Source organism: Mandrillus leucophaeus, unplaced genomic scaffold (assembly GCF_000951045.1).
Source record: "Mandrillus leucophaeus isolate KB7577 unplaced genomic scaffold, Mleu.le_1.0 Scaffold269, whole genome shotgun sequence".
Taxonomy (NCBI): Eukaryota; Metazoa; Chordata; class Mammalia; order Primates; family Cercopithecidae; genus Mandrillus; species Mandrillus leucophaeus.
The window spans coordinates 3,749,999-3,777,623 of NW_012102798.1; the positions used below are offsets into that span (position 1 = coordinate 3,749,999).

The 27,625-nt window shown below is 40.6% G+C and overlaps 1 protein-coding gene across 5 annotated transcripts in view; it reads left to right on the forward strand.

The window, feature by feature from the left end:
• CHRDL1 (chordin-like 1) overlaps positions 1 to 27,625 on the forward strand; it is a 121,655-nt gene that overhangs the window by 32,008 nt on the left and 62,022 nt on the right. For all 5 annotated transcript variants that reach the window (XM_011984507.1, XM_011984509.1, XM_011984506.1 and 2 more), the window contains exons 3-4: positions 769 to 881; positions 3,814 to 3,907. In XM_011984507.1, the coding sequence (XP_011839897.1) occupies positions 769 to 881; positions 3,814 to 3,907 (207 nt within the window). The remainder of the gene's footprint in view (positions 1 to 768; positions 882 to 3,813; positions 3,908 to 27,625) is intronic.

Here is a 27,625-nt window from a genome sequence, read left to right on the forward strand (position 1 = left end):
TATATATTTTTTTCTTATATATATATATTTCTTATATATATAGAGTCAGTATATATATATATATGTTTCTACTGAACATATATATATGATGGAATACTACTCATCCATAAAAAGGAATGAATTAACAACATTTGCAATGACCTGGATGAGATTGGAGACTATTATTGTAAGTGAAGTAACTCAGAAATGGCCAACCAAACATCATATGATCTCACTGATATGTGGGAGCTAAGCTATGAGGATGCAAAGGCATGAGAATGATACAGTGGACTTTGGGCATTTGCGAGGAAGAGTGGGAGGGAGACGAGAGATAAAAGACAACAAATATGGTGCAGTGTGTACTGCTAGGGTGATGGGTGCACCAAGATCTCACACATCACCACTAAAGAACTTACTGATGTAACCAAATACCACCTGTACCACAATAACTTATGGAAAAATAAAATAAAATTTAAAAAGATTTTGTACATCGTTGTCAGACAAACCTGGGTTTGAGTCCCATCTCGGCTTCTTACTGGTTATATGACTCTTGATTTTCCTTATCTTTAAAATGAGACTAATAGCAATGTCTACCTTATGGGTCATTGTGGTGAGGATCCAGTGAGTGAAGTATATATAACACTAATCCCCTAATAGGAATTATATAAATACTCACTATGCCTCTTCCCTTGATGTGTAATAAAATGGGTGGAACTTGTGATTGCTTTTGAATTTTGTGACTTGGTTGATGTTTCCTAACAGGCATATTCTCCATCTCCTTCTTCACAGATTCAGAGACATATTGCATGTTTCAAGACAAGAAGTACAGAGTGGGTGAGAGATGGCATCCTTACCTGGAACCTTATGGGTTGGTTTACTGCGTGAACTGCATCTGCTCAGAGGTACAATCTCTCATGACATGTGATTTCCCAGTTTGCTTCTCAGCATGCAGAGAGGCCTTCAGTGCCCAAATGGCCAGGCACTGTGGGTGATACAATCCTGAAAGAAAGTAAAGAAGCAGACTGGTTGCTCTGTCTCATGCCTATAATCCCAGCACTTTGGGAGGCTGAGGCATGTGGATCACTTCAGTCCAGGAGTTCGAGACCAGCATGGGTAATATGGCAAAACCCGTTCTCTACAAAAAGTACAAAAATTAGCTGGGTGTGGTGGCACATGCCTGTTGTCCCAGCTAGTTGGGAGGCTGAGGTGGGAGGATCACTTGAGCTTGGGACTTCTAGGCTGAAGTGAATCGAGTTTGCACCACTGCATTCCAGCGTGGTTGACAGACCAAGACCCTATCTCATAAAATAAAAGAAGAAAGTAAGAAGAAGATTGCAAGGAAAAATAAACATTTTCTGTCTTCTGTCCTCTCTTGCTTTTTGGCTTGATTTTTATGGGTTCTCTGAGTATTTGCTATGGACAGATATTTATGATCTCTTAGCCTAATGATATAGGGCATGGTTGCAGAAGGCAGAAGAGCCTGATAGTGGGAGTGGAGGTGAAAGCTCAATAGAATGTTTAGATTGTAAGACAAAGTAGTTTTTGAAAATTATTTTAAGGCTGACCTTTAGGGAAAATATTAGGACAAATTATAAACTGGTTCATTGGGAGAGTGGATTTTATGTTGTCTCAGCCAATAACTGTAATTAAGACTGAGTTTGTGAAACCTTGGCCTGTACCTCTTAAGGATTAGAGTTCCCTTGGCTTAGCCTTGGCTCCTGTCCAGTCATTTAGAAAGGATTTTGCATGGCTTGAGTGCCATCTTTGCAATAGGTAAAGCAGGTTGTTTCATCTTCTTCCCATGGTCTTGACCCAGGAGCATAGCTCTGGTCCATCTTTCTGAACAAACCTCTACCATCATATGTTAGGCTAGAGTTTCTTGTTGTCTGCACTATAGATATTTGGTTGGGGGCTGTCCTGCGCATTGTAGGATGTTAAGCGGTATCCCTGGCCTCTACCCATTGGATGACAAGAGCACCATCCCCAATCATAATAACCAAAAATGTCTCCAGACCTGGCCAAGTTGCCTGGGGAGCAAAAATCACCCCTGGTAGAGAAGTGGTGCACTAGGCAAATTGGAAAGGGAGACCTTGTACTAGGCATTGAGAATTCTGAACTTACACAATGGATCTTCAAGACCAGCTTCTTACTTGAGACCTTGTTTAAGGACTGCACCTCTTCCCTCATGCCCAGCTAGAGCAGAAACAATCACTTGCAGCCTGATTCATTTACCATTTGAACATAATTTTGGGCTGTCAGAATTTTGAGCATGTGGAAACATAATTATCAGGTAACATCAGGCAGTATTAAGAGGCTATGAGGTTCTAGAACAAAGACAGACCAAGTTTCCAACCCTGCCTCTGCCACTTATGAGCCACTGCACAAGTTACCTGACCTCAGTGATATTCGTTCATCTTCCTCTTTTTATAAATGGGATAGTGATATTACCATTTCATAGGGTTCTGGAACGGATTAAATTTACAAATCCATTTAAATCATTTAAAACAATGCTTAGTCATGGTAAACATTCAAGAAATGTTAACAGCTGTGATTGTCATCATTGCTGTCCTTATCATTGTGGTTATCATCATCATTATTATTATTAATCTATTAACTCTAGAACAGAATTCAGTATGTAGCATTAAGGAGGATTCCATTTAGACCTCAGCTGGGAGATGTGGTTTCTGATGTGCTTCAGTGATCTCAATTCAAGATTATACCACCTGCCTCTGAGAAGTGTGATACATGAGGAGCTTCTGTGTGTTGCCAAATGCAACACTCCAAAAAAATTATTCTAGAAAGTACACAAGAAAAGGAAAAGGTTGTGATAAGGCAATTACAATTTGGATAAAAGAAGCCTGCCTCTTTAAATGGTTAGGGCATGTATTAAATAGATCATTTGGGGATTGATTAACTGCCTGAGATGGCCTGATTTTGTCGGATTCTTGACGCGACACATTGAAGATGGACAGCTAACCATTGGGAGCTGAGGCTTCGCTGTCTGCAAGGCAGTCAAAATGTTAAAATGATTGATCCCAATGCCAACAGCTCAAGCACAAGGCATCTTCTATTTCTATGTCCTCTTCACTACTTTATTCCCCCACGACAGCCTGACAAATACAAGTAGCCCTTGCTGCAAATGATTTATGGATGGTAAATGTAAATGAAAAATTTATTTCCAGAGTATATCTTTGTTCTAGAAATGATTGTGAGCTGTCAGAGCGAGGGATCTTGGAATTGTAGATCAGGCAGGGACGCAGTTGCCCCACCCAGGCATACTACCTAATCAGCTAAATTCCAAACTCTAGCTTGTTCTCAGAAGAATTTTGGCTAAAAAGGAAATGAGAAGAATCACTCGGCCCACTGGGCCAAGGCAGAGTTATATGGAATCCAGGATCCATCTGCTAGGGATGCCTCCTTGCCCAGGGCTGGGTAGCAGCTCAGGGGACCCATTGCTCATTGTGTCTTTCATGTTATTGGACAGGTGATTATGAAATCAGAGTAGGTTCTTGGAAAAGACATGCAGCTAGAGCTGGGGAATGGTAGAAATGCCATAGAGCCAGGCCAGAAGAAGCCTGTCACAATTAATGGGAAGCTTTGAAAATTGGAGGAGTGGTGATCTCAGCCTTAGAAAAATATGCCAGTAAACTATCAACCAACCCAGGAGAGGTCCTGGTGATGAGAAAAGGAAAGAAAATGTTGAATGCATTCAGCTTATTGGGAATGCATTATTCACTGCCTGGGTGAGTCCCTGCATGACTGTTTCCCAAACTGGCTTGATCCCAGCGACCTTTGAAAGACATTTATTTTTTCTCATTGCCTTCTCTTTTTCAGAATGGGAATGTGCTTTGCAGCCGAGTCAGATGTCCAAATGTTCATTGCCTTTCTCCTGTGCATATTCCTCATCTGTGCTGCCCTCGCTGCCCAGGTAAAGCAGTTTGTCTCTTTCTTTCCTAGCTGTGGTTCTCCATCTTCCCTCTTCACCCAACTCATCTCATCTCCATAATTCCCCAGAAGGGAAACTTCCAGACAGATAACAATAGGAAACTTTAGGCAGTCCAAACTGGCCTCTAAATACATTTTATAGCCCAAATGGGGTACATTCTAGGCTCTAATAAGTTATTGGGTACCCAGTAACAGATTTTTATTGGCATTTTAATCATTTAAAGGTGGGTGTCAATCGGAGATGGAAATTGTGGCCCAGAGATTTTCTGCTGTAAGCAGCCTCTTCCTGCCATGGGCAGCAGGCACCAGGAGAGTTGCAGCATGGCGGCATGTGTCTTATGCAATTAGTGCTGGAATTGCATCCGAGCATAGCTTCTAAATTATGAGGGGGCCGTTCATAAATCAAAGGAGCTGACCCAGTGAGGTTTATGACAGTATAAAGCTGCCTGCCTGCTGAATAGTCACCTCCTCCAGACTGCACAGTTATTATGTACACATTGTTAAGAGTAATTCTAAGGGGCAGCCAGGCAGAGATTTTTCACAAGGCTGTTAGGATGTCTACTTTCACGATTTGCAACTAGGATATTTGTCTGAGGCAGGGGCTCTCTCAATGACACTTTGTTCACGTCTGACTGGGGCCTGATTCCGACCCCAAAAGTGTGTGGAATAATTCAGAGAATGCCTGTGGGCCCAATGGCAGTCCTAGAAAAAGCTACTTGACACTCTTGGGATCTGTCAAGTACAAGTCTTATCATCCTGTAAGTTGATTCTATTTCTCTTTAGGGTGGAAATTCTTGAACTAGGGTTCCTGGGTGGGCTTTTGAGGGTCAAAGAACCCTTTAAAATTGCTTGCAGTTTTTGATGTAACTATGTATATGTGTAAATTCCTTTAGAGAACATCCGCAGCTTTATTGTCAGTCCCAAAGGGGTGTTCACGAAGAACCACTACCCTAGCTAAGGTATACATGGTGCTTTTTAAGTGGTGAGGAACTTCCAGAACTTATAAGAGAGAAACCAAATGTATCAGGGCAAAAAATCTTAGGAATAAGGCTGGGAATGGGGTTCAATGAAAACCCAGTCAACTGAAATGTTCCAAGAGTGGAGGATTTTTTTTTTTTTTAATGGAGAAGAAACACCCAAACTCTTTTTGTCACCACCTTTATAATATATATTTTCCTGCATCAGTAAATACACCCTAATGAACAAAAGTGATTTATTTCCAGATGGCAGATCATGCCATATCACAGGTTTTTAAATTGTGAGTGTTGGTGCTGATAGTATATGCTTTAAGATGTCAGAGAGTGACTGGGCATATGACCAACCTAAAAGTTGCTGGGGTTTTTTTGGAATAAGTCCCAAAGCGAGGCTTACTGTTTCTGTATGTGTTTATTTGCTTCTTCTTCCTAAACTGGATTGCAAAAATGTGGTATGGGCAGCGGGGTGTGGGGGTGGGGGTGCTCTGGTAAATGGAAACAATGTTTCTGATAAAGTTGCCACTCTGGAGAGCTTTTTTTTTTTTTTTTTTTTGTTAACCTGCCAGATAGCCTTATAAAAACTTTTTATTCCCCAGAAGTCTCCAAAAGTGGTCTAATGTCATAGGAACTTATCTAAACTTCTGTGTAAAGATTGGTCTTCCCTGGGAAGAAGGTTGAGGCATGACCCAGACCCAGAGCATACGGCAAAAGAACATAGAATAGAATATGGCTGCACCTACCCCAGATGCCTAACAGGAGGCAAGTATTGAGAAAAAGGGAGAGTTTAAGCTAGCAGTTATTTTGAGAGAAAAATAAAGTGTTAAAAGAACTGAGCTCAAAAATTCCAGAGGTGAGAACATTGAAAGAAATAAACACCATTATCGTTAAGACTTAAAAAGCTCATTTTATGGTATGGAGGATAGAAATAAACTATTCCTTTTCTTTTCCTTCTTGCTCTTGCAGCTCACTTCTCCATAAGTTCATTTTTCTTCTTGTTAACTATAACCTTTAACAGCTCTTTCTGTGGGTAATAGTCCTAAAATTCCCTAGTCCTTATATACCAAAAAAGTATTTACTTTGCAATCATTCTTGAATGATAATTTGGCTGGGTATGAAATTATATGTGCATGTTCATCTCCCCTCAGCACTTTGAAGATACTACTAAATGGTTTGTTGGCTTTTTTGTTTGCTTGTTTATTTGTTTGTGGTTAAGAATTCTGCTATTTGTAGTTCTTTTGTGGGTTCTTCTGTTTTTTGTTTTTGTTTTTTCCTTCTAGCTTTTAAAACTTTCTTCTTTTCATTGATACACACAATGGGATGTGTAAGTTTGATTATTCTCTTCAACCTGCTCAGCAGATGATTTTTTCAGCCAAAGGAGTCAAATTTCTCATCAATTTTTAGTCAGTTTTTTGAAAATTATCTCTTCACCTTCTTATTTTTTCTCATTCTCAAACTTGTCTTTGTTGTATATTATTGCATCTCATTTAATTTATCCTTTATGTCTCCTTTAATTTTCCCTCCTGATATTCTCCCTAAAATGATATATTACTTCAAGTCTATTCTCCAATTCATGAATTCTTTCCATGCATACTATTTAGGCCATCTGTTGGGGTTTGTTTGTTTCCTTGTTTATTTTCAATAACCTTGTTTCCCCTCAGGTTTTCAAGTTATTTAAAAAGACATCTACATGATGCTAACTTATAACCTGTTATTGTTTTGGGGGATCTTATTCTCTTTTTTACCTCTTTAAAATATTTAAATGTTTATTTGAAGTCCATTTCAGATTGTTCAAATATCTAAATATTTTTAGATGTGAATTGTCACCTTTGCTGGGTTTCTTGACAGCTTTTCTCAGTCCTGAATTTTCCTTGGTTTTCTACTTTTTCTTTCAAAGCTCATTATCCATGGGTGTTTTTGTTTGTTTGTTTTTGTTTTTGTTTTTTCTTGCATGAGCCCTTCCTTGTGGGATGGTTGTTGCAGGCTTTATAGTTCACTTTGCTCTAAACCAGGTCATATATTAATGACTCGGTTTGGGCTGCCTCATGCCCGAATGGTCTATTTCTACCTCTGTTTTCTTGTGCACTACTAGTCTCTGATAATGATCATGGACAGAGACCTCATCTACAACTGCCTACCTTGGACAATCAGTGTTTTTTAGGGAACACTGAATGGGGAGAGCTATGTCAGCCCCTGTTTACGTGTGAGTACTATGACCCTAGTCCCCAACTTCGCATGGGAAGCCACTTGCAAGCTGCAGTTTCTCCTCAGCCATTTGGATCCAAACTACCCATATTCAGTCCCAGCTGCTGATGGACCATATGGCTTTGGCTCCCACTTTATTGCTGTACTTTACTCCTCTATTTTATTCCACAAAGAGTTTTTTTATGTTTCTGAATATGATTTTACAGTTTCCACATTTTATTTATTTATTTTTCTAGTTCCACATTTCATCTCTCTTTGTTTTGAAAATAACAGGGAGATTTCTCATGTGCTGTCTTTGCCATATTGAACCAAAATGCAACCAGCTATTCTTTCTTCCTACTGAAGATAAAGCAAGAGTAAATAGCTTTAAATCATAGCAGAGAGGAATGGAGCTTTACAAAAGGAAGAACTTTGGAACACCATGGCTGTTAAATCCTAGAATAAATGACTAAGGAGAATTTTAGTCTCTTTACTTAATATTTCTAGAAATAAAAAGGTACCCACCCATCTGAGATAGAGTTGGCACAGTCGTGCTTTGAGACAGGGCAATGGATGTGATGACTCCTCTGTGTTCCTTCCACCCCAGTGATTATTAGGCATGAGGAAACTCATGCCTTCAGGGTCACAGAAATGTTTGGTCAAAGAAAAGGGCTCTGGTTTTCTGTCTTAACCCAATGGAAGGCACTGTGATGAAAATGTCCCCATTTAAGAAGAAAATATTTAAAGCCAAGATGATGAATAAGCTCTGTATAAAAAGGAGAAGACAAACAAGCAAACCATATACTCCAGATATTGGCTTTACATACTGTCCTATAGCAGTATTGACTTAGAGGAGCTTTTGCCTAGGTAGTAACAGACTCAGTGGAAGTGTCCTACCTATCATGCTTAGAGCTTAGTTTCCATTGAAGGAGACAGGGGAGTCATCTCATTTCATTTGTTTATATATTTCCCATGGCTCTTGCTTTCTAAACTCTACCTCTAAAATTTCCAAGGATCCCACCTATATTTGAAATTGTCTCCTACAGCTCCTGCTAAACCGTGGAAATCATAGTATGCAGGCAGCTCTTCCAGAAATACCAGAGAGAAATCTATGCTGATTCCCACAAAGAGCAAATAAAACTATTTTCATCAGCACTTGTCCAAGTCTTGGCAGAGGTCAAGTCTTAGTCACATACCACAGTGCTCTACTGGGCCCAAAGAGGCTACATGGAGGCTGGAACATTCTTAATGGAAAAGTCAAGACTGCATAGGACTCATGAATGTCATTAAATTCATCCTGGTCTCTAAGCAGGACTCTGTGGAGTCCCTGATAATTAAGAGATTTTAGAGATTTGTAGGAATTAAATTCCCTATCTTCTCTTTTGGGGGAATGAAGTGGTAATGCTGGAAGGGAAAGTAAAACAACATGACTTATTTTCATAATATGTGTGTGTGTGTGTGTGTATAAAATATATATATTTCATCATATATTTATTATATATATGCACAGAGAATTTTATTACAAAAAGAAGACTTTTATAGTGATCAGGAGTCTAAATCGTATTATCTAAGAGGGCTTTTTAAAATGGTCATTCCACTGAGAATTTGCTGTTCAGAATTAATAAATTTGGGTTTTCCTGGAAGTATTCCAGCATTCCTGTGTTATTAAAGAGCTCTTATAAAATTGCCAAAATAACTGATTTGATCTGGTTAGCAGAGACCTAATCCACAGTGTTTCCTTTTGGCTAGGTGAAAAAGTTTGGCACTATGAATGGTTTTAATAGGAATAGTGACAGTGTGGTTTTGCCAAGAGAGACAACCCAATCTTAGATATTCAAGGTAGGTGAGGGAAAAGACCTTACCAGTGTTGCACTATAGTGTGTGTTCCCATAAGGAGAATGTGGGAAGCCCTGTATCATTTCTCTTTCAACAATGGTTGGGTTGTGAGTGAGCTAGCCAACACAGGTATTTCTGCCACAATATGATATGCACATATCTGAAAATCCTCACATTCTACAAAATTGTACACTGAAAAATAACAGGGCTTAAGGAAAAAGTAGCATTGGAGAAAACCACTCAAAACGTATGCAGCTTTGTAACCAGAATACTAACAAAGCAACTGTACTAATGAAATACTAACACAGTTTAAAAAGGCATCTTACATTTCTAATAAAATATTACAGTAAATATGGACTTCTAGAATTCACCTTTTAAAATGGTAACATTAGCTTGAAGGAAGGGTGTTTAAGGAAGAATTGAAGCTGCTGAGTTATAGAGACAACAGTAAATTGCTCAAAGATCAGGGAGAATCATGTAATAAGCACTTATAAGACAGAGCATGTGGCCCAACTGAGGCAAGAGGAAGAATGTAGGGCAAATGGCTTGCTGATTTCAGTTGAGTTAGTGTACTTGGCTTTTAGCTGCAGTCACTTGGTAGTGTAAAATATTAATTTGCTGGGTAATCATATATGAACTAATGCAATTTCTATTTTATACCAACTTCATTCCCTTATTTAGCACTCACATATGAACCACTTGTGTTACACAAATCCACACTATAGTGCAGACTGTGTAAGATGAGGTAGATACATGGCATTTGACTTTAGACAAGTTTAGAGTAAGAGTTGAAAATCACTTGTCTACTCTGAATTTGCTTTTTTTGTCTTTAATCACTGACCTATCTGCCCTTGTGTTCCCCCTTTCTCCCATCCATGCATTTATATTAAAAAGGAATCTAGAGTCTAGGTCTATGACTATGTCTGTCTATATCTGTGACTTCCACTGTTACAGTAACCAAGTAGACAGGCCTTTTGTGTTTCCTCCAGTTTTTATCTAGGGCAAAGGTTCAAAAGAGAGATTTATTTATTTTTTTATTGTGGTAAAATATGCACAACATAAAATGTATCATTTTAGTGAATAATTCTGTGGCATTAAGAACATTTACAATATTGTACAAGTGGTAAGAACATTTACCGCTAATTTAGTTTCTGAAATTTTTCACCACCCCAAAAGGAAACCTATTACACAGTCACTCTCCATTCCCCTTTTTTCCTAGCCCCTGGTAGCCATGAATCTACTTCTCTATGGATTTGCCTATTCTGGATGTTTTGCATAAGTGGAATCATACAATTTGTGGCCTTTTGCATCTGGTTTCATTCACTTAGCATAGTGTTTTCAAGGTTTACCCATGTTGTAGCATGTATCAGTATGACTTTTCTTTTTAGGGCTGAATAATCTTTCATTATTATGAATAGATCACTTTCGTTATCCATTCATCTGTTGGTAGTCATTTGGGTTGTTTCCACCTTTTGGCCATTGTGAATAATGCTGCTATGGACATTTATATACAAGTTTTTGTGTGGCATATGTTTTCAATTATTGTGTATATACCTAGGAGTGGAAATTCTGGATCTTATGGTAATTTTGTCTTTAATTTATTGAGGAATCACTCTTAAATTTTAAGGTTGCCCCATCTTCTTTTAGTTCATTTCTTTGAGTACCTACTGCCAGCCATCCCCATGGTTGCTGCTGATTTGCTGCTGTTGCCACCATCCATATCTGATCTTCATTGTTCTCTTCTCTCTTCTATTCTCTTCTGAATTCTATATTCATTTGTGTCTTGGATTTTATCAAAAAAGATCAATTCCTTGTTAACAGTAACAGTCAATTCACATATTGTTTTCCTTAGTAAGGTGACTACAATAGCTGTAATGTGCAAGATGATCAATCAGGGTCCACTCCTTTGCCTGCAAAAGATTGGTATATATATTACACATAATAATTATATATATGTATATATATACACACACACACGTATATATATATACACACACACGTGTGTATATATATATATATCTTTATGGGTCCAGAGTTATCCAAAAGCCTAAGGATTCTGAAATGTTGGTGTCTGGAGAGCAGATATTTTGCTTTATTATTATTATTACTATTTTAGGTTACTGAGGGGTTGCCAAAGGAGATGTTCACTTTTGATCACTAGACCTTCCATGTCCATACTGACTGTTCTCTTAAACCCCTTTAACTATCTTCTATGCCTTATTTCCACTATTTTTCTTATACCATTGGTCCTTGGACACTTGACACAGTACAAGGGGTTAAAACCTTCTTCAAGAAAGTAGCATTCACTGGGCGCGCTGGCTCACGCCTGTAATCCCAGCACTATGGGAGGCCGAGGCGGGAGGATCACAAGGTCAAGAGATTGAGACCATCCTGGTCAACATGGCGAAATTCCATCTCTACTTAAAATACAAAAAATTAGCTGGGTGTGGTGGTGCGTGCCTGTAGTCCCAGGTACTCGGGAGGCTGAGGCAGGAGGATCGCTTGAACCCAGGAAGTGGAGGTTGTGGTGAGCCAAGATCATGCCACTGCATTCTAGCCTGGCAACAGAGTGAGACTCCGTCTCAAAAAAAAAAAAAAAAAAAAAAGTAGCAGTCAGTTTACCTTTACCAGATGAGGTGATCTTTGTCTCTGGTAAACTCTGGGAATTTAATTTCTTTTTAAAAAGAATGTGATTTCCTTTTGGTATGCTAGAACCCTTATGTCATGTAAGAACAAGGCTTTTAGGCACATTATGGCCTTCCATTATGATAGAGCAGAACTCTTAACTTCTGTTTCTTTCAGTGAACATTAACTAAAGCTAGCCTCACACAAAAGTAAAGAAGGCGATACCACATTGAGGGATATCAAGAGGCCCATTGGTCCCAAATAAATCTTCCATTTGCTTTCTATATGCAAGAAACTGCCACCATTATAATAGTTTTCCAGGGTTAAGATAGTGTTTCCCAAAATTTGCTCCAGAGAACATAATTTTGTGGGATGGTAATTGAGTTTACTAGGGAAAACATTTGTATGGTAAAATAAATTTGAGTTTCTGAATTAGAAAAAGTTCAACATGTGATTTTCAATGTAAGACTTCTCAGAGTCACATATACACACACACACACACAGACATATACACACATTTATAATTTAAGAGGAATAAGTTTTTTATTTTTTAATTGACACATAATAATTGTACAAATTTATGGAGTACAAAACATAGGGATATTTTGATACCTACAGTGTGTAGTGATCAAATCAGAGTATTAGCATATCCATCACTTCAAACATTTATCATTTCTTTGTGCTGTGAACTTTCAAAATCCTCTCTTCTGGCTGTTATTGTGTATCATTTAACCAACCTCTCCCTATCCTCCTCTTTCTGCTACCCTTCCCAGCCTCTAGTAACCACTATTCTACTTTCTGTTTCTATGAGATCAACTTTTTTAGCTTCCACATATGAGTGAGAACATGCAGTGTTTATCTTACTGTTCCTGACTTATTTTGCTTAAGTTAGTATTTTCAAGACTCATTCACGTTGCTGTGAATGACAGGATTTCTTTCTTTTTTATGACTGAATACTACTCCATTGTGTATGTATACCACATTTTCTTTATCTGTACTTCTGTTGGTGGAAACTTACGTTGATTCCATATCTTGCTATTGTGTGTAGTGCTGCAATAAACATAGGGATATAACTATCCCTTTGATATACTGATTTCCCTTTTTTTTTGGATATATACCCAGTAGTAGGATTGCTGGATCATATAGTAGTTTTATTTGTGCTTCTTAAAGAAACCTCCATACTGTTTTCCATAGTAGCTGTACTGATTTACATTCCCACCAACAGCATATGAGTTCCCTTTTCTCCACATCCTCACTAGAATCTATTATGTTTTGTCTTTTTGAACATAACCATTCTAACTGGGCTGAGATGATACCTCATTGTGGCTTTGATTTGTATTTTCCTGGTGATTAGTGATGTTGAGCATTTTTATATACTTGTTGTCTATTTATATGACAGAGCCTTGATACATTAGTACACATTATGAATCTACCAGAGAGGTATATGGGATGCAATATTGTCTAAACTTATTCAGCCATAGGACCTATCTTTTGGAGGCACTTTGCAGAATTAGGGTTCTTTATTATGTGCTTCGAGAAGTGTTGTATTTTGCCATTCAATTTCTAGGAGTAATTTATGTTATAGCAATAAGCTATTGGAGAAGTTTATTAGGGTAGTAGGCAATTTTAGCCCAAGACCCTAAACTAGTACTACTCAAATTTTAACGTGCTCAAGGATCACCTTGGGAGATTTGATAAAATGCAGACTCCCAGACCCTACACCAAAAATCCTGAATCATTTAGGCTGCAATGGGTATCACGCATTTCACACAAGCATTGCAGTTAATTCTAATGCAGTCGGATTGAGGACTGCACTACAGTAATAGGGCCCAGGGGAGGTTTTGAGAAAAGAGGTCAAGAGAACTGCCCACAGAAAGCCGTTCTGGGTAAGATCTTGCAGCAGTGGGATCTCCAGAGGGCTGTGGGCAACATGACAACATCGTTTCACTGATAATGGAGCACATAGACACTCTGGAAACACATTTTCCTCGTGTGACATTTCCCCAGGACCAACCCTGCAGTAACATGTGCACAATGTGCCATCTGGCCTGCCCCTCTGCTTTCCCAGAGCTCCCACCCAAAGGCTGCCTCCTCTGCCATCTTCCACATTCAGAGTCCTTGGCTGTCATGTCCAGAAAGCAAGACCCTCCGTAGGGAGCTTCCCCCTCTACCCCGCCCATTGTTCATGACTTGTTGTTGGCGAGAAATGAATGGCATTTCTCGGAATTAGCCCAGGAATTTCTGCTGATAAACAAATGAAACTCTCAAAGGGAAAAGCAATCAACATAGTTTGAAATAAAATCAGCGTTTTCAGCTTAGTCTGTTTTTAACTTAGTTTGAAATAAGAGTCACATCTAGGGTACTTTAAGGAAAGAATTAGCAAAATATCCTGTGGTGGGCTTTCATCTGAATTGCAGGATTGACCCTTGAACCAGGGCCTGTTTTCTTCTTCAGTAAGCAGAAGAAGCAATTATTACCTTGATTTCCTGTGACCTGTGATTCTGAGACCTGTCCAGCCATCAGATCAGCTTTGCCCAAGCCCACCCCCACTTCCCTGCCAAGTTGCCTGACACCTGAAATTGTCATTACAGCTTAATGTTTTAAATTTAGGCCTTGTCCTGATAAATTCACCAATATTTGAAGGTAGTAACTTAACTCTTATTAATCATTTTTAATTTCATCTGAACACAGGATTTAGAAAGCAGAATTTGATTGTAGAAAGAGGAGGCAGGTGTTGTAGGGGAAGATCCCGAGGCCGCTAAGCTCAGCTGGGCACCTGAAGAGTTACAAAGGGATAGGGGCCTGTTGAAGGAAGGGTCTAGGGAGTCAAGCTGTACCTACCCCGAAGTCCTGCAGAACACCAGTAGTATTGAGGATAAGTTCTTTATTTGTGGCAGAGGACACAGTGGTTTCTAGGATGAGTTGCCAGCTCTCAAGTTTTTCACTTTAGAGTTGTTCATTTAAAACCAATATGTTCTCAAAGTAGCCAAATATCCTTGCTATCTGTTGCCTAGAGCCAAAGAGTTTCGCTTCAGGGTTTTGGACGCGAAATGACTATAACCCAAAAGGTTTGCCAGATTATTTGCAGCCACTAAGATAAGCAGTTGTCTTTATTAGAATGATTTTTGTCTGATTTTTGTATTTAGAATTTTATACTATCAGCTATTCCCTAAAAGAGATTTTAGGAACTGGCAGACTTAGGGTGACAGTTACTGAAATCTGTTCCAAAATCCGTCTCCTCACAGGACTCCATTTTTGGCCATCAAAGTAGTCTATTTTATAAATGTCTTGATGTGTTGTCTTTTGTCTTTGCCACATACACTCTAAGACACAGAAACTGGGAAGTGGTTCAGCAAATATATGTATAGTTAGGGTAATACTCCCAGAATTGGAGATAGGCTAAGAAATATATGTACTATATCTCTCAATAAAGGGCTAAATCAAAGCTGTCTGCAGGAGGGGGAGGAAGAAGGCTGTTTGGATTTTAGTTTAATTGGGAAGACAGAGAAATACATCAAACTTGGGAGTTGAGGTTGTTTTTTGGAACATGAAGATAATGTAAGTATCCCCACAAGCTCTTTCTCTTTTCTTCAATAAATTCATCCCGTTTTGATTTCTCCACATTCACAAGATTGTGCCCTCAGGGATCTAAGGCCAAATCAGAGTCCACACTCACCATCATACCTTTTATATAGAATATTCATTTATTATTTTAATAGGAGAGAAATGGATATTGAGAAGGAGAGGGCAAGGAAATGTGGCATGCTTTCTTCCTTGTTTTCTTTCTTTGTTTCCCTTCTTTCCTTCCCTCATTCCTTCCTTTTTTATTTTCATTCTCTTTTTTGTTTAATTTGTGATTATTTTCTTGTGCTAAAATATCCATAACATAAAATTTACCATTTTAACCATTTTTGTGTGTACAGTTCAGTAACATTAAGTACCTTCACACTGTTGCACAACCATCACCACCATCCATCTCCAGAACATTTTCGTCTCCCCAAACTGAAACTCTGTACCCGTTAAACACTAACTCTCCACTTGCTACTTCCTGTCTCTATGAATTTGGCTACTCTCAGTACCTCATATGAATGGCATTATGCTGTATTTATCCTCTTGTGGTGTATGTTTTTTGCTTACCATAATATCTTTAAGGTTCGTCCAGGATGTAGTGTGTTTCTTTTTTAAATGGGGAAGAGAGAGAAGAAATTTGAGAAGAGGCTGGTGGTAGAGATGAGGAAGTAAAGTCAGGAGACAACTAAGGTGTCTTAGAGGAATCTAGCAAATGTTTTTTTCAAAGCACATTTTTTCTGGAAGACTCCAGAGACCACACTGTCTTTGAAAATGACAGGCATGACAAGCAGTAACTAGCATTGCTGCCTGTGTGAAATGCTAGGTTTCGAAAGATGTATTCCTTATTAACATTCCCCAGGGAACTTCAAGAGTGTCATCTATTAGGAGGTGATTACTGGCAAGTTTTGTCATCTGCTTTTGGAGAAATCCATAGGAATAGAACAGTACCCGTGTTTCTTTTTATCTGGAGAAGTACTTTTCCAAAAGGGCCTCCTCTGACATTGCTTTCTGAGGGAAATTTTGTCTGGAGCCATTCAACATAGCTTTATTAGAAAGATTATTAAAGGATTAGAGTATGAAACCTATGAGTTGATGTTGAAGGAAAACTGTAATTACTGAAACTGGTGAAAGAAAGACCGGCCTTCACTAAGTTTCAGAAACATAAATGGGTCTTAGAGGAGGCTGATCAGCTTTCTCCTTCCACCTCCAAAGGGGAAGAAAGAGTAGAAGTGAGCTTCAGTATAAGAAACTTAGGCACAAAAAAGTAGTTCTGGGCATAAATAAGGGGAATGAAGTCATTTTATAGTCAATATATTAATAGCTCAAACTCAATGCTGAGTAAACACAAGACACACATAAATGCACAAACGCATGCAATATGATTCCATTAATATCAAGTTCAAAATAGGCAAAAGTAAACTATATTGTTTATGGATGTGCATAAATGTGATAAAACTACAATAGAAAGTGAATAATTATCACAATAGTCAGCATGGTGATGAGTTGACTTCCATTGGGGGGTGCTTCTGGGGTGCTGGCAATGCACTCTTTCTTGATCCATGTGGTAGTCACATGGGTGTTTGCTTTGAAAGCATCAGTACAACTCTACATTTATGTTTTAGGTATGTAAGTTATATTTCCAGTATAATATAAAGTGGGATTACATTTTCATTTGTTCCTGATAGTTCTGATTGGAGGCAAAAGTACCGGAAGACCTTGCAAGATTACAACCAAGCATAGGATTTTTATGTGCATATGGCAGTTTGGGGGGTTGTTATATTTGTCTACTTGTTTGCATTGTTTTGGTCTTCTTGATGTTTGGCTTTTGTGTGTGTGTATGTGTTTTGCTTTTTGGTTTTTGGGGGTTTTTTGTCACAAAGAAGAGAAGTACCAAAACCTAGAGAAAGGTGTGTTCCTTGTCCTTTAAGTGGGCTCTTGGAATTAGTAAGTGGGCATTGATTTCCAAGTTGTAGAGTGCACACTATATCGGCATCTGGATGAAGTCATCTGGCTCCAGGCTTTTATCACTGACCAGAGGACCAGAGGGCATGTTTGGCTTCCAGGAAGTCAGGCTGGTCAGGACCACCTTTGGGAAGGAAGGAGGGCTTTGGACCTGTGGGGTATGCCTGCCCTCCCTCAAAGTGAGGTTGTATTGTGTTATCATGGGGGGAGGAAGGCAGGGGGGCTAGTAAAGAGATGGGGCCTAGCTCTGCTCTCCTTCCAGTTCACTGTGGGACGTTCACAGAGCTGATTAACCTCTTTGTACCTATTTTCTCAGCTTGTAAAATGAGATGATAATTCCTGACTTCTCTTAAAGTTTGCATTGACAGCAAACGAGAAAGTTGATACGGGAAATTGCTTTGAAAAGTGTAAGGAGGTATATATAAGCAAGGCAGTGCTCAGCAGTGAAAAGAAGGTATTTAAATCTTAGGTCCGCAGATTTCATCTGGGCATATCTGCAATATGGGCAAAGCCTGAAACCATAGCATTTTGGTACGTGTTCCTCTAGATCCCAATGATAGCAGCCTCATAACCAGGCATTGACCATGTGTCTCCAGCCTCAGGGAAAAGATGAGGGGAGTCTAAAGGAAACAAGTAACAGGTTTAATGACTGTCAGGCAAAAGGTATTAAACTAATGGCATCACCTCTGCCTTACCTTTCTATTTCCTTCTGATTAGATTTCCAGAGGTGCCTGTATGAGTATGCTGCACAATAATGCTGATATTCTCAAAGCTGAGTGAGCTCTTAACAGAAACATAAGGTAGTGTTGTGAATGCACTCAGAAACAAGGTAAAAATCTCTGGACTGCCTTGAAAAATTGAGAGGGATTTTTCTGGGGGAGGACTAGAACTGATACCTCCTCCCTCCTAAATCATAAAAAGAGAGTGCAAGATTCACCATTATGTGTTGATTAGGCTGCCTTATTCCTGTTTGGTTCCTACCTTCTGCTAATTCGTGCTCTTGCTAGAGGCTGTCATCTGGCGCCTCTTGCAGGAGCACAGTGTGCCCCTACTGCAGGGGGCCTCTCAGACCACTGGGATCAGGGAAATGAGCCATTGCTGTAGTGTTACTTCCAAACCAGGGAGGATCAGCACACACACACACACCCCTTCTGCCCCCACCAACTTCTCCAGGGCTTTAGAAATGTCTGAGGACTGTTTTGTTCATCACAGTAATGGGAGGATGTCATTGGCATTTAGTGGGCAGCAACAAGAGATGCAAAATGTTCCACAATAAGTAGGAACACAGTGCATGGAAGAAGTGTCCCACACAAAATTCCAGTGGTGGCTCTATTGAGAAATACTGGACAGCAGCCTTAGTCAGAGAAGCCTAGGGAAAGGAGTCTCTTCCTAACCAGAAGTTGGTGGTGTAGGTCCACTCATTCATTCATTCACTCACTCACTCATATTCATTTCACAAAAGTTTACAGAGTATAAGCTTTGAGACAGATCCCATGTTGGTGCTGAGGTTTCAGAGTTCCTTCCTCGAGGAGTTCACAGTCTAGTGGAGGAGACACGCATAACAAGATTATTAAAATGTAATGTGATGAGTACTCTGGTAGAAGTGTGGACAAGGGCTACGTAGGCAGAGAGGGGAGAAGACAGGTACTCTACAAGAGCCAGGAGTCAGGCACAGTCCCAGAGGGGAGTGGACATTTGAGCTGGGTTCTGACAGGTGAATGGCACTTTGCCAGATGTAGAAGAGGGAGGTGGGGAGGGCACGTGCAGAGGCATGTGTGGGATCCATGACTGCAGTTGAGTATGGTCTGTGTAGGAGGGAGGAGGCTGGAAAGGTCAGATTGATGGAGGCCCAGTCTCAAAGGACCTTGTACATCCTGTGGGTAGACATTATTTTGCAGAGCCAGCCCACTGCAAAAGTAGGGAGGAGGTGCAGTTTGTCTTTAGTGTTCTTGGATGTCTTTTTGCACCCCCTTTCCTCTCTTGCAGTCCCTCACATCCTCACCTCTCTCCCAGCCACTTACATAGGCAGCTGATGAGACTCCTTCCAGCAGAAAGGTCTTAGCTTAACTATAAGAATTAACTAAGGATAGAATTCCAGATGTCAGTGGGAGAGTCTTTGGGCAGAGAACCTGGAAGAACTGAGCACTATGGAGATAGGGCAGAGGAGCTTTGTTCAGTTTACACACACTTGATGTAAGTGTAAGTGTATGTAAGCATGTAGGTGAGCGTGTATGTTGGATTAGGTGACACTGTGTGGTATGTATTTGTGTGTGTGTGTGTGTGTGTGTGTGTGTGTGTGAATGAGAGAGAGAGAGAGAAACGGGACAATTATAGTTCCTATCTCAAAGGACTGTTGTGAGGATTAACTGAATTAAGATATCTAAAGGAGTTAGCATAGTGCCCTGCCCGTAGTATACCCTCAATAAATGCAAGGTATTGTTGGTATTATTTTAGAATGCAGGGCCAGAGTTCAGTCTGGAGGAGGAGGAACATGCTTACTACCAAGATGGAGATGAAGATTTTACACTAAGACTTAGTGGCTATGTCTGACTAGTTTCAAGTATGTACCTAGGACACATTCTATCACTGGGATAATATAATTTTTCAGCGTGTTGGCTTATCAGAATGTTCATGTTCCCAAGTGGAGTCATAGCATTATACTGTATATATTTGGGTACTTTCTCCATCTCTACTCATAGAACATATGGCAGGTGTTTTACAAATGATGTGGACCTGTCTTGAGGCCCAGATCAGCTGGTCTGTCCTCATGTATAGGAATATAAAATAGAAGAGCCACAGCACTAGGGCCAGAGCCAGGGAGATGCATTAGAAAGGAATTAACTTGAGAGGATCTGAATTAGGGAACAAAAGTCCTAGCCGGAGAAGGAAGGAAGAAGCAAAAAGGGGGAAAAAAAAACAGGACAGGATACATAAGATCATCCAGCTGCCCCCAAACTGAACTTACAATGTTTTCTGTGTTCTCTTTGGAAGAGGAGTTGGCTTGTCCAGAATTCAATGGAAACTTGTTGATTGACACTGAATTGGGCACAAGTTCAATGTGAGTGCGCCTTCAGCTATTTATTTGATTTTTTTTAATGCACCCTTTGCAATAAGACTGTTTAGTTTCTACTGGCGCCCTGGGGCAGTGAGTTTAGATTGTTAAAATAGCAGCCATTAACACTCTCTGTGTTATGACACTCTCCTTCCTACCCCCCTTTAGAGGAATCAGGCATGAGGTTGTTTTACAAAAGTTTAATTCTCCTCTCCCCACCAAAAGAAACTGAGATTCCTCCTCTGAGTCAGAGGCACGTTTGCCCAGCCCTAACCCTGAAAACCTCCAAGTCTGCCTACCCGCCTCACCACCATCCCCACAAACACACACACGTGACTCTCATGTACATCTGGAACACACACACTTTCACATACACTCTCACAGGCTCACACCCACACCCATCCCACAAGCTAGAGGAGCCCTAGGGAGCCCTTGTGCTTGTCTTGCTGTTCTTTTGTTTTGCTTTCCTTTATTTGCTTTGTTTTGATTTGAAATCAGTCTTTGGGATTACATTGGACAATTTTTTCATGTTATTAATAGTGCTGTGCAGGGAGCATGTAAGGACTTCCTCCTCAGTCCTGGCCATGCTTCCTTCTCCAAATACAATGCTGACTCTCATTGATCAAACTGATCTTTGTCAGACTTTGCATACAATACCTCTTGGGCGAATAGCTCAGGGAGCTCTAAAAGATGCATGAATTCTGGGATTATCTAGACTATTCATGAGTCTGCTTAAAAGGAAATTTTTCATGAGAGGAGTGGATCGTTATGGCTTTCCCAAAGGCCCTGGGGAAAAATCAAAGGAGCAGAGACAATGTAGAAAGTGTGGAACTGCTCAGCTCCCAGAGCAAAGCAATAATCTGACCAATCACAGGGCCCCCACCCCCACCCAAAGTCAGCATTGGTCACGCTGAACGGCCATCATGAGCAGAAGCCTAGGAGGCATGGAAGGGAAGTTCTGTGTTCTCTGGACATCTATGATACGTGTTGTCTATACTAGCACTGTCCAATAGAACTTTTTGCAATGATGGAAACATTCTGTATCTGCACTCTCCAATGTGGCAGCCATTAGCATAGGTGGCTGTTGAACACTTGAAATGTGACCGGTGTGAGACTGAGAAGCTGCGTTTTAAGTTGGATTTAATGTTAATCAGTTTAAATATGAATAGACATATGGGACTAGTGGTTACTGTAGTGTATGGCACAGCTCTATCCCATTCACTGGGTACTTTTGTGCTGCACTGAATTTAATTTTGTACCTCTTCTCTGTTCAGTGTCTTGCAACTACATCATAAACTTCTTGAAGGCAGGAATCATATATTGTACAACTACAGAAAGTTATACCTTGAAAAGATATTTTTTTCCAGCTGCCTCTCCCCATATTTGACAAATAGGGAGACTGCAAAAGACTCTGTAACTTCCCTGAAGTGACAACACTCATTAGTAACATTACCTGAGCCTGGAACCCAGGTCTCCTTGCCTCCCGGACTGTGCTTCTACCACTTCTGCCTTGTAGACAAGTTTTCAAAAGAGGAAGAGTTTTCTTCCTCTCCACTTTCTTCACTGTCTATATCTGAGATTCAGCCCCTGATACTTGGAAATAATTTGGATCTCAAGTCTACATTTATCTCCTCATCTGCCAAGGCAAAAAATAGGCTCTGGACAAATGTCTATGGGGTGAATTAATTCTCTAAGGTCTTTCTGTTGCCTGTTATCTTCTGTATTTTTAAAGAAAATCTGTTTCTGCCTCAGTGTGTTTGAGACAACCATTACTTATGCTGTCTCAGCCCAGGGAGATGGAGCCTCTGTAGATGTGGCCCTGGCCTGTGCAGGTGCTCAGGTATACATTAGAGAAGCCTGTGTAGTGGCCTGGCAGGCTGATAAAAAGACTGTAGCAGTTTGGGACCTGAGCCCCTCTGTCTTCTAAATTCTCTGGACATGATGGTAGACAAGGATGTCATCAGACATAGCGCCCTCCCTTCACCACATTTTCATAGTAACCTAGAACTAAAGTGCCTCAGGGAGGACTCTAGGGCCACATCTTACTGGTTACTTTAGAAAGTAAGAGAAAATACCCAGTAGAAACTAACCTCAGAATCACCTGCTAAAAGAAAGAACAATTCAACTTGTAGGTCCAAGTAAAGTATCCTTTCATCTCTCTTCTCCTTTCTCTGTTTTCCACCCCAGGCCTTTGCCCTCAACCCAGAGCCAACCTACAGTAACACAGCAATAGCTGAATTGAAGCAAAACCTGTTAACAGTCATCAAAGGCTGAGTTTCAGCCAAGCAGATAGCTCCTCCAGGCAGCCCTTTCAAGAGCCAGTCAGAGACAAGGGGGCGAATAGCCTGTGTCCTATCTGCAGTAGAATGGCCAGATTGTTTGCTGGTACCACCAAATGAAGGAGTGATCTGGTACTAAGATAGAAGGCTTCCAGAGACCCTCCCAGCCCTAAAAATCTTAAGCCCAAGTATAGTCACCAGATGCCAAGGACACTGGAGAAAGTCTCTGGAGCATGTAGAACACCAAGCCAATTGGAGTGCCTGCTAGGCCAGCCCAGGATTCCTAGCATTCCGGCCACGCCATTTACACCCCCACCCCCGAAGGGCAGCCAGTGGCCACAGCAGAGGCCTCAACCAGCAGGCTGAGACCCTCATCAGACCCTCCAAGAGCCTACTTCTTTACTTCGGGCCTGCCTGCTTGCACTGTGCTGAGTTCAGGGAGGTGGACAAACTGTACCTCCCACTTTAGCCTAAGAATCTGACTTGCCATGGACTCTCCAGGCAGTGAATCATTTTTAGCAAGCACTTAAGCAACTTTCCACTGAGTCATTCTGAGGACTGTCAGGTTTACTAATCCTGATATATACTGTGTATACCCTTTGTTCAGATCCCATACCCATCCTGATATTGGAGGAGAGGGGTTATAAACAACAGAATATTAAGGATGCGCTCATTAGAAGTCATTTGTATTAGGGTTCCCTTTGTCCCCTGTCTCTAAAAAGACCTGAAGCACTAAGAGAAATCCTGCTGGTACCAACTTTTGATCTGTGTATGCTTTTGGTTACATAGCTACCTAGAGTATGTACTCTTTACTTGGAGTGGCAGTGCACATTGGATTTCTTTTCCAGACCCTCCGTGGATCTGTTTTCCTTTGGCTTCTTCTAGACCAGAGGGCAGCATTTTTTATTTTTTTTTTTTTTCTGTAAAGGGCCAAATAGTGTATATGCTAGCATTAGCAGGCCTTGCAGTCTCTGCTGTAGCAACTCTTGCATTGTAATATGAAAGCAGTCATAGGCAATATGTAAATGAATGGGCATGTCTATGTTCCAATAAAACTTTATTTACAAAAACAAGTTGCCGGTCATATCTGGCCTATAACCCCTGTTCTAGACACAACAGGCTAAGTCAAATTAGTAGGTGAGACTTAGTTTCAGCTGCTAGAGTGCTTGTGCATGTCACATTGGGGAAAAATCACTCTTATCCTCCATTCCTTTGGGGAAGAGAGGTAGAAATTGTAGGAATATTTTCATCTTTCCCATTTTGAATATCAAAGCCCATTTCTCATCAAATATTACATACTCTGTAGTAATCAGAATTGGCTAAAGTATGATGCAGTAACAACCTACAAAGTTCAGGACTTAAAACAACAAAGATTTATTTCTTACTCATACTACCTCTTTGTCTTAGGTTGGTGCATGTCATTATCACCAACGGACCCTGGCTGACAGTGCCTTGCCATCGGGAATTTAGTTCCAAAACTATGGGAAGGGAATATAACAAACTGTGGACAAACTGTGGCCTGGCTGTTTAAGACTTTTGGCCAGGAATGACACAGGTTACTTCTGCTCCTCTGGCATTGGCCAGAGCCAGTCACACGACCATGACTTGACTTCTACAGGACAGGGAAATGCAATACTACCATGTGCCTGGAAGGAGGAGAATTTGAATATTGATGGAAAGCCCTCATGACAACCACACACTCTAAGAAGTCCTTTTCAGTTTCTTCTTCATGTGATTCCTTGCCTACCTTTAGGTTATCTGGCCTAGTTGTATCTTTTGTCTGACCCTACCTGGCCTTCCTCAGCCATGCTTGTCATTGACATTGATACACGGGGGAGGGACAACTTAGGGACTAAAGCACTGGGACAGCAATTATTCCCTAAAATGCTGTGTAGACCGGCATGAACGTGAAGTCAGGCCTCAGAGCCAGGTCTTACATGCCATTGGATCCAAGGGTTGATTGCCATTGGGCAGCAAGCCTAGGAAAAATTGGACCTCCCGTAACTCTGGTTTTGATTTCACTTTAGTTTATTTTTAATGGGAATTTAAATCAGAGAGGAAGTTCTAAGCATATTGACTTTAGGCAGTTCCTTCCCTTAGTGCTATGGAGAGCAGTTATCAAGAGGGAAGAGGAATATGGAATGTGAAAGGTAGAAAGTATAGGTGATATTAATGCAGTATTATGGGCTAAAGTGAAATATATGGCCCATGATTTTAGAAGAAGGAATATATTTGCAAAGACAAAAGAATTAATTGGGGTAAGCCAGTTGCTCTAACAGTCCCCAAATCTCAGTGACTAAAGACAATGAATGTGGGAGTGGAGGGGCCTATAGAGAGGGAGGGCTTTTGCTCCATACAGTCATTCAGGGACCCAGGCCCCTTTCACTCTAGTGATCTTTCCTTCCTCTAGAGTCTCACAGTTTATCACTGGAGCCTCTGGTATGTGGTCCTTAGTTTAGGGAAAAGAAAGCAAGGAGAGTTTTGCAGGACGTTTTATAGGTCAGTCTTCTAAGGCATGTTTATCATTTCTTCCCACATTCAATTGACTGGAACTCATTCACATGGCTCCACCTAACTGCAGGCGAGACTGTGGAATGTAGTGTAGCTGGGTGCCAGGGATGGAGGATGGGGATGCGTTTAATGAGCACACAACATTGTGTATTCTGCTGCATACTTGTCTTGAGCAAGGGTGATTCTTTGTAGGAAGGGTTCAGTCTGACTGAGTCTTGACTGAAGTCTTCACTAACATACTCTCAATATTGAAAAGGTTGCCCCTTACAGAGCGTTGTAGGCCTTGGTTGAATGGGAGACTAGTCCTGACCGCAGAAGCCTTAGATAAATGCAATTTCCCCAATCCTTACATTTTACTTCATAATTCACATGGCCTCTGGACCCATATGTAAGAGCACTTGCATTCTCACTGATACAGGTTTGGGATATGTAACCTGGGGCAGGAACGTGAAATAGATGACATTCAGTGGTATCATGAGCAGTGATCCTAGGAAATTCATTCTGAATCCTAAACTGGGCATAAACCATTCTTAAAAAGTAAAAGGAAACCATTAAAATTGGAACTATAGAACTAATCTTTGTTTCATTTTTGGCCTGGCTACCGGGGCATTCAGAGTCCTTGAACACACATAGAAGAATTATGTTAATCCTATTCATTTTTTTTTTTTTTTTTTGAGACGGAGTCTCACTCTGTCACCCAGGCTGGAGTGCAATGGCCGGATCTCAGCTCACTGCAAGCTCTGCCTCCCAGGTTTATGCCATTCTCCTGCCTCAGCCTCCCGAGTAGCTGGGACTACAGGTGCCCACCACCTCGCCCCTTTTTTTTTTTTTTTGAGAAGGAGTCTCTCTCTTGCTCAGGCTGGAGTGCAGTGGTGCGATCTCGGCTCACTGCAAGCTCTGCCTTCCGGGTTCACGCCATTCTCCTGCCTCAGCCTCCCAAGTAGCTGGAACTGCAGGCCCCCAACACCACGCCCGGGTAATGTTTTTGTAGTTTTAGTAGAGACGGGGTTTCACAGTGTTAGCCAAGATGGTCTCGATCTCTTGATCTCGTGATCTGCCCACCTCGGCCTCCCAAAGTGCTGGGATTACAGGTGAGGTATTTCTTATAGCTACTTCTCGGTTCAGGTTTTTTCTATTTTCAATTACTTCATGATATATGTTGTTTGTTGAGAACAGGAGGAAAAAATAAAGCATGGCTTCTTCTTGTTTTATTTAATGCTCGATTTGAAGACTGGTATTTGTGAAAAAAGATTTTTCTGTGTCTATCGTGACTTCCTGAGCAGTTGGTTTTATATGGTGTAGTTTTGGAAATGAACTTCAGCTCAAAGAAAGGCTCAACTCTAAGTTTGATGTGAGCCAAAGGAGTGCATCACCTCTTCGAGGACAGCTAAATCTTTGCTCTCTAATCTAAAGCTGTTCACAAGAATGGTAAAAGCACTTTTATGTTCCTTTTCTCCCTAGCTATATTTCAAACATTTAGGAATTAGATGATTTGTATCTATTATTTTTTCTAGTACAGAGCTTCACAAACACTTTGGGGCCAGATAATTCTTTGTCATATCATCTATCCTGTGCATTGTGGGATATTTAGCAGCTTCTCTACCCACTAGATGCCAGAGTACCCTTCTCAACTCGTGGCAACCAAAAATGTCTCCAGACATTGCCAAATGTCCCCTGGGAGAAAGTTGGCCCCAGTTGAGAAGTACTACTGTAGTTGTAAAGTTGTTTTTTGTTTTTTTTTTAATTGGAGGTAGATACCCTCACTTTCCTAGAATCCTGATCTGTATTTGACATTTCTTGCAGAGATGGGAGTTGGAAACAAAGGTTATGGATGGCAAGGAGCTCAGTTCTAAGATTGCCTGCATTTATACCTCACTGGCGTGTGGATTGAGGCCATATGGAACAAATATGACATATGTTTGTCCAGTACAGGTAGCAAAAAGGTTTCTCAATACTCATTAACCTTTGAGAAGCTGACTTGTTTCTACAGCTTTATTGAAGGTTCTAATTAAGATGAACTCTTAGAATCTGAATCACTGGGAATCTTATTGAAGTGCAGACGATGATTCAGTAGGTCTGGAGTGCGGGTGTGAGATTCTGCATTTCTAACTAGCTCTCAGGTGGTGTTAATGCTGCTGGTCCCCATACCACACTTTGAATAGAGGGTTGGTGGTCTCTGGAGAAGAGGAGCTGGCTATCTAGACATGATTTTTAGGTTCTGCAGAGGGAGTTGTTCTTTCCAAGATTGTTCTATTGGCCCAGTAAATAGTGAAATAATCTGCAGTTCTTAAACATTCCTTCCTTCTCCTCTCAAGAAGGTACAAGCTGCAGTGATAGTCTCCCTCCCCTCTCTTTCATTCTCTGCAGCCATTTAAAGGTTATATGAGATAAGTTAGTCAAGTACTTCCTTTTGAGTAGCTACCTCATATTCTTTGGACCTTCCGTATGCCCATGTGTGAGGGAGAGTAGTTTCCTTTCTGGAGGAAATAGTGGGAAGAACTTAGGAAAAGCCATTACAGTGTCAGAAATAGGTGGCTATTTTATCCTAGCTGAAGTTTCAGATAATACAAAATCCGTCTCTAGAGAAATATAGTATAGCTCCACTTCTGGGGTCACTTCTGGTTTGACCACTTCCTAGCCTTTGTTTCCTCATCTATAACTGTAGGTAATAGCAGTAATCACCTTAGAGGGTGAACGTAGGAAGAAAAAAA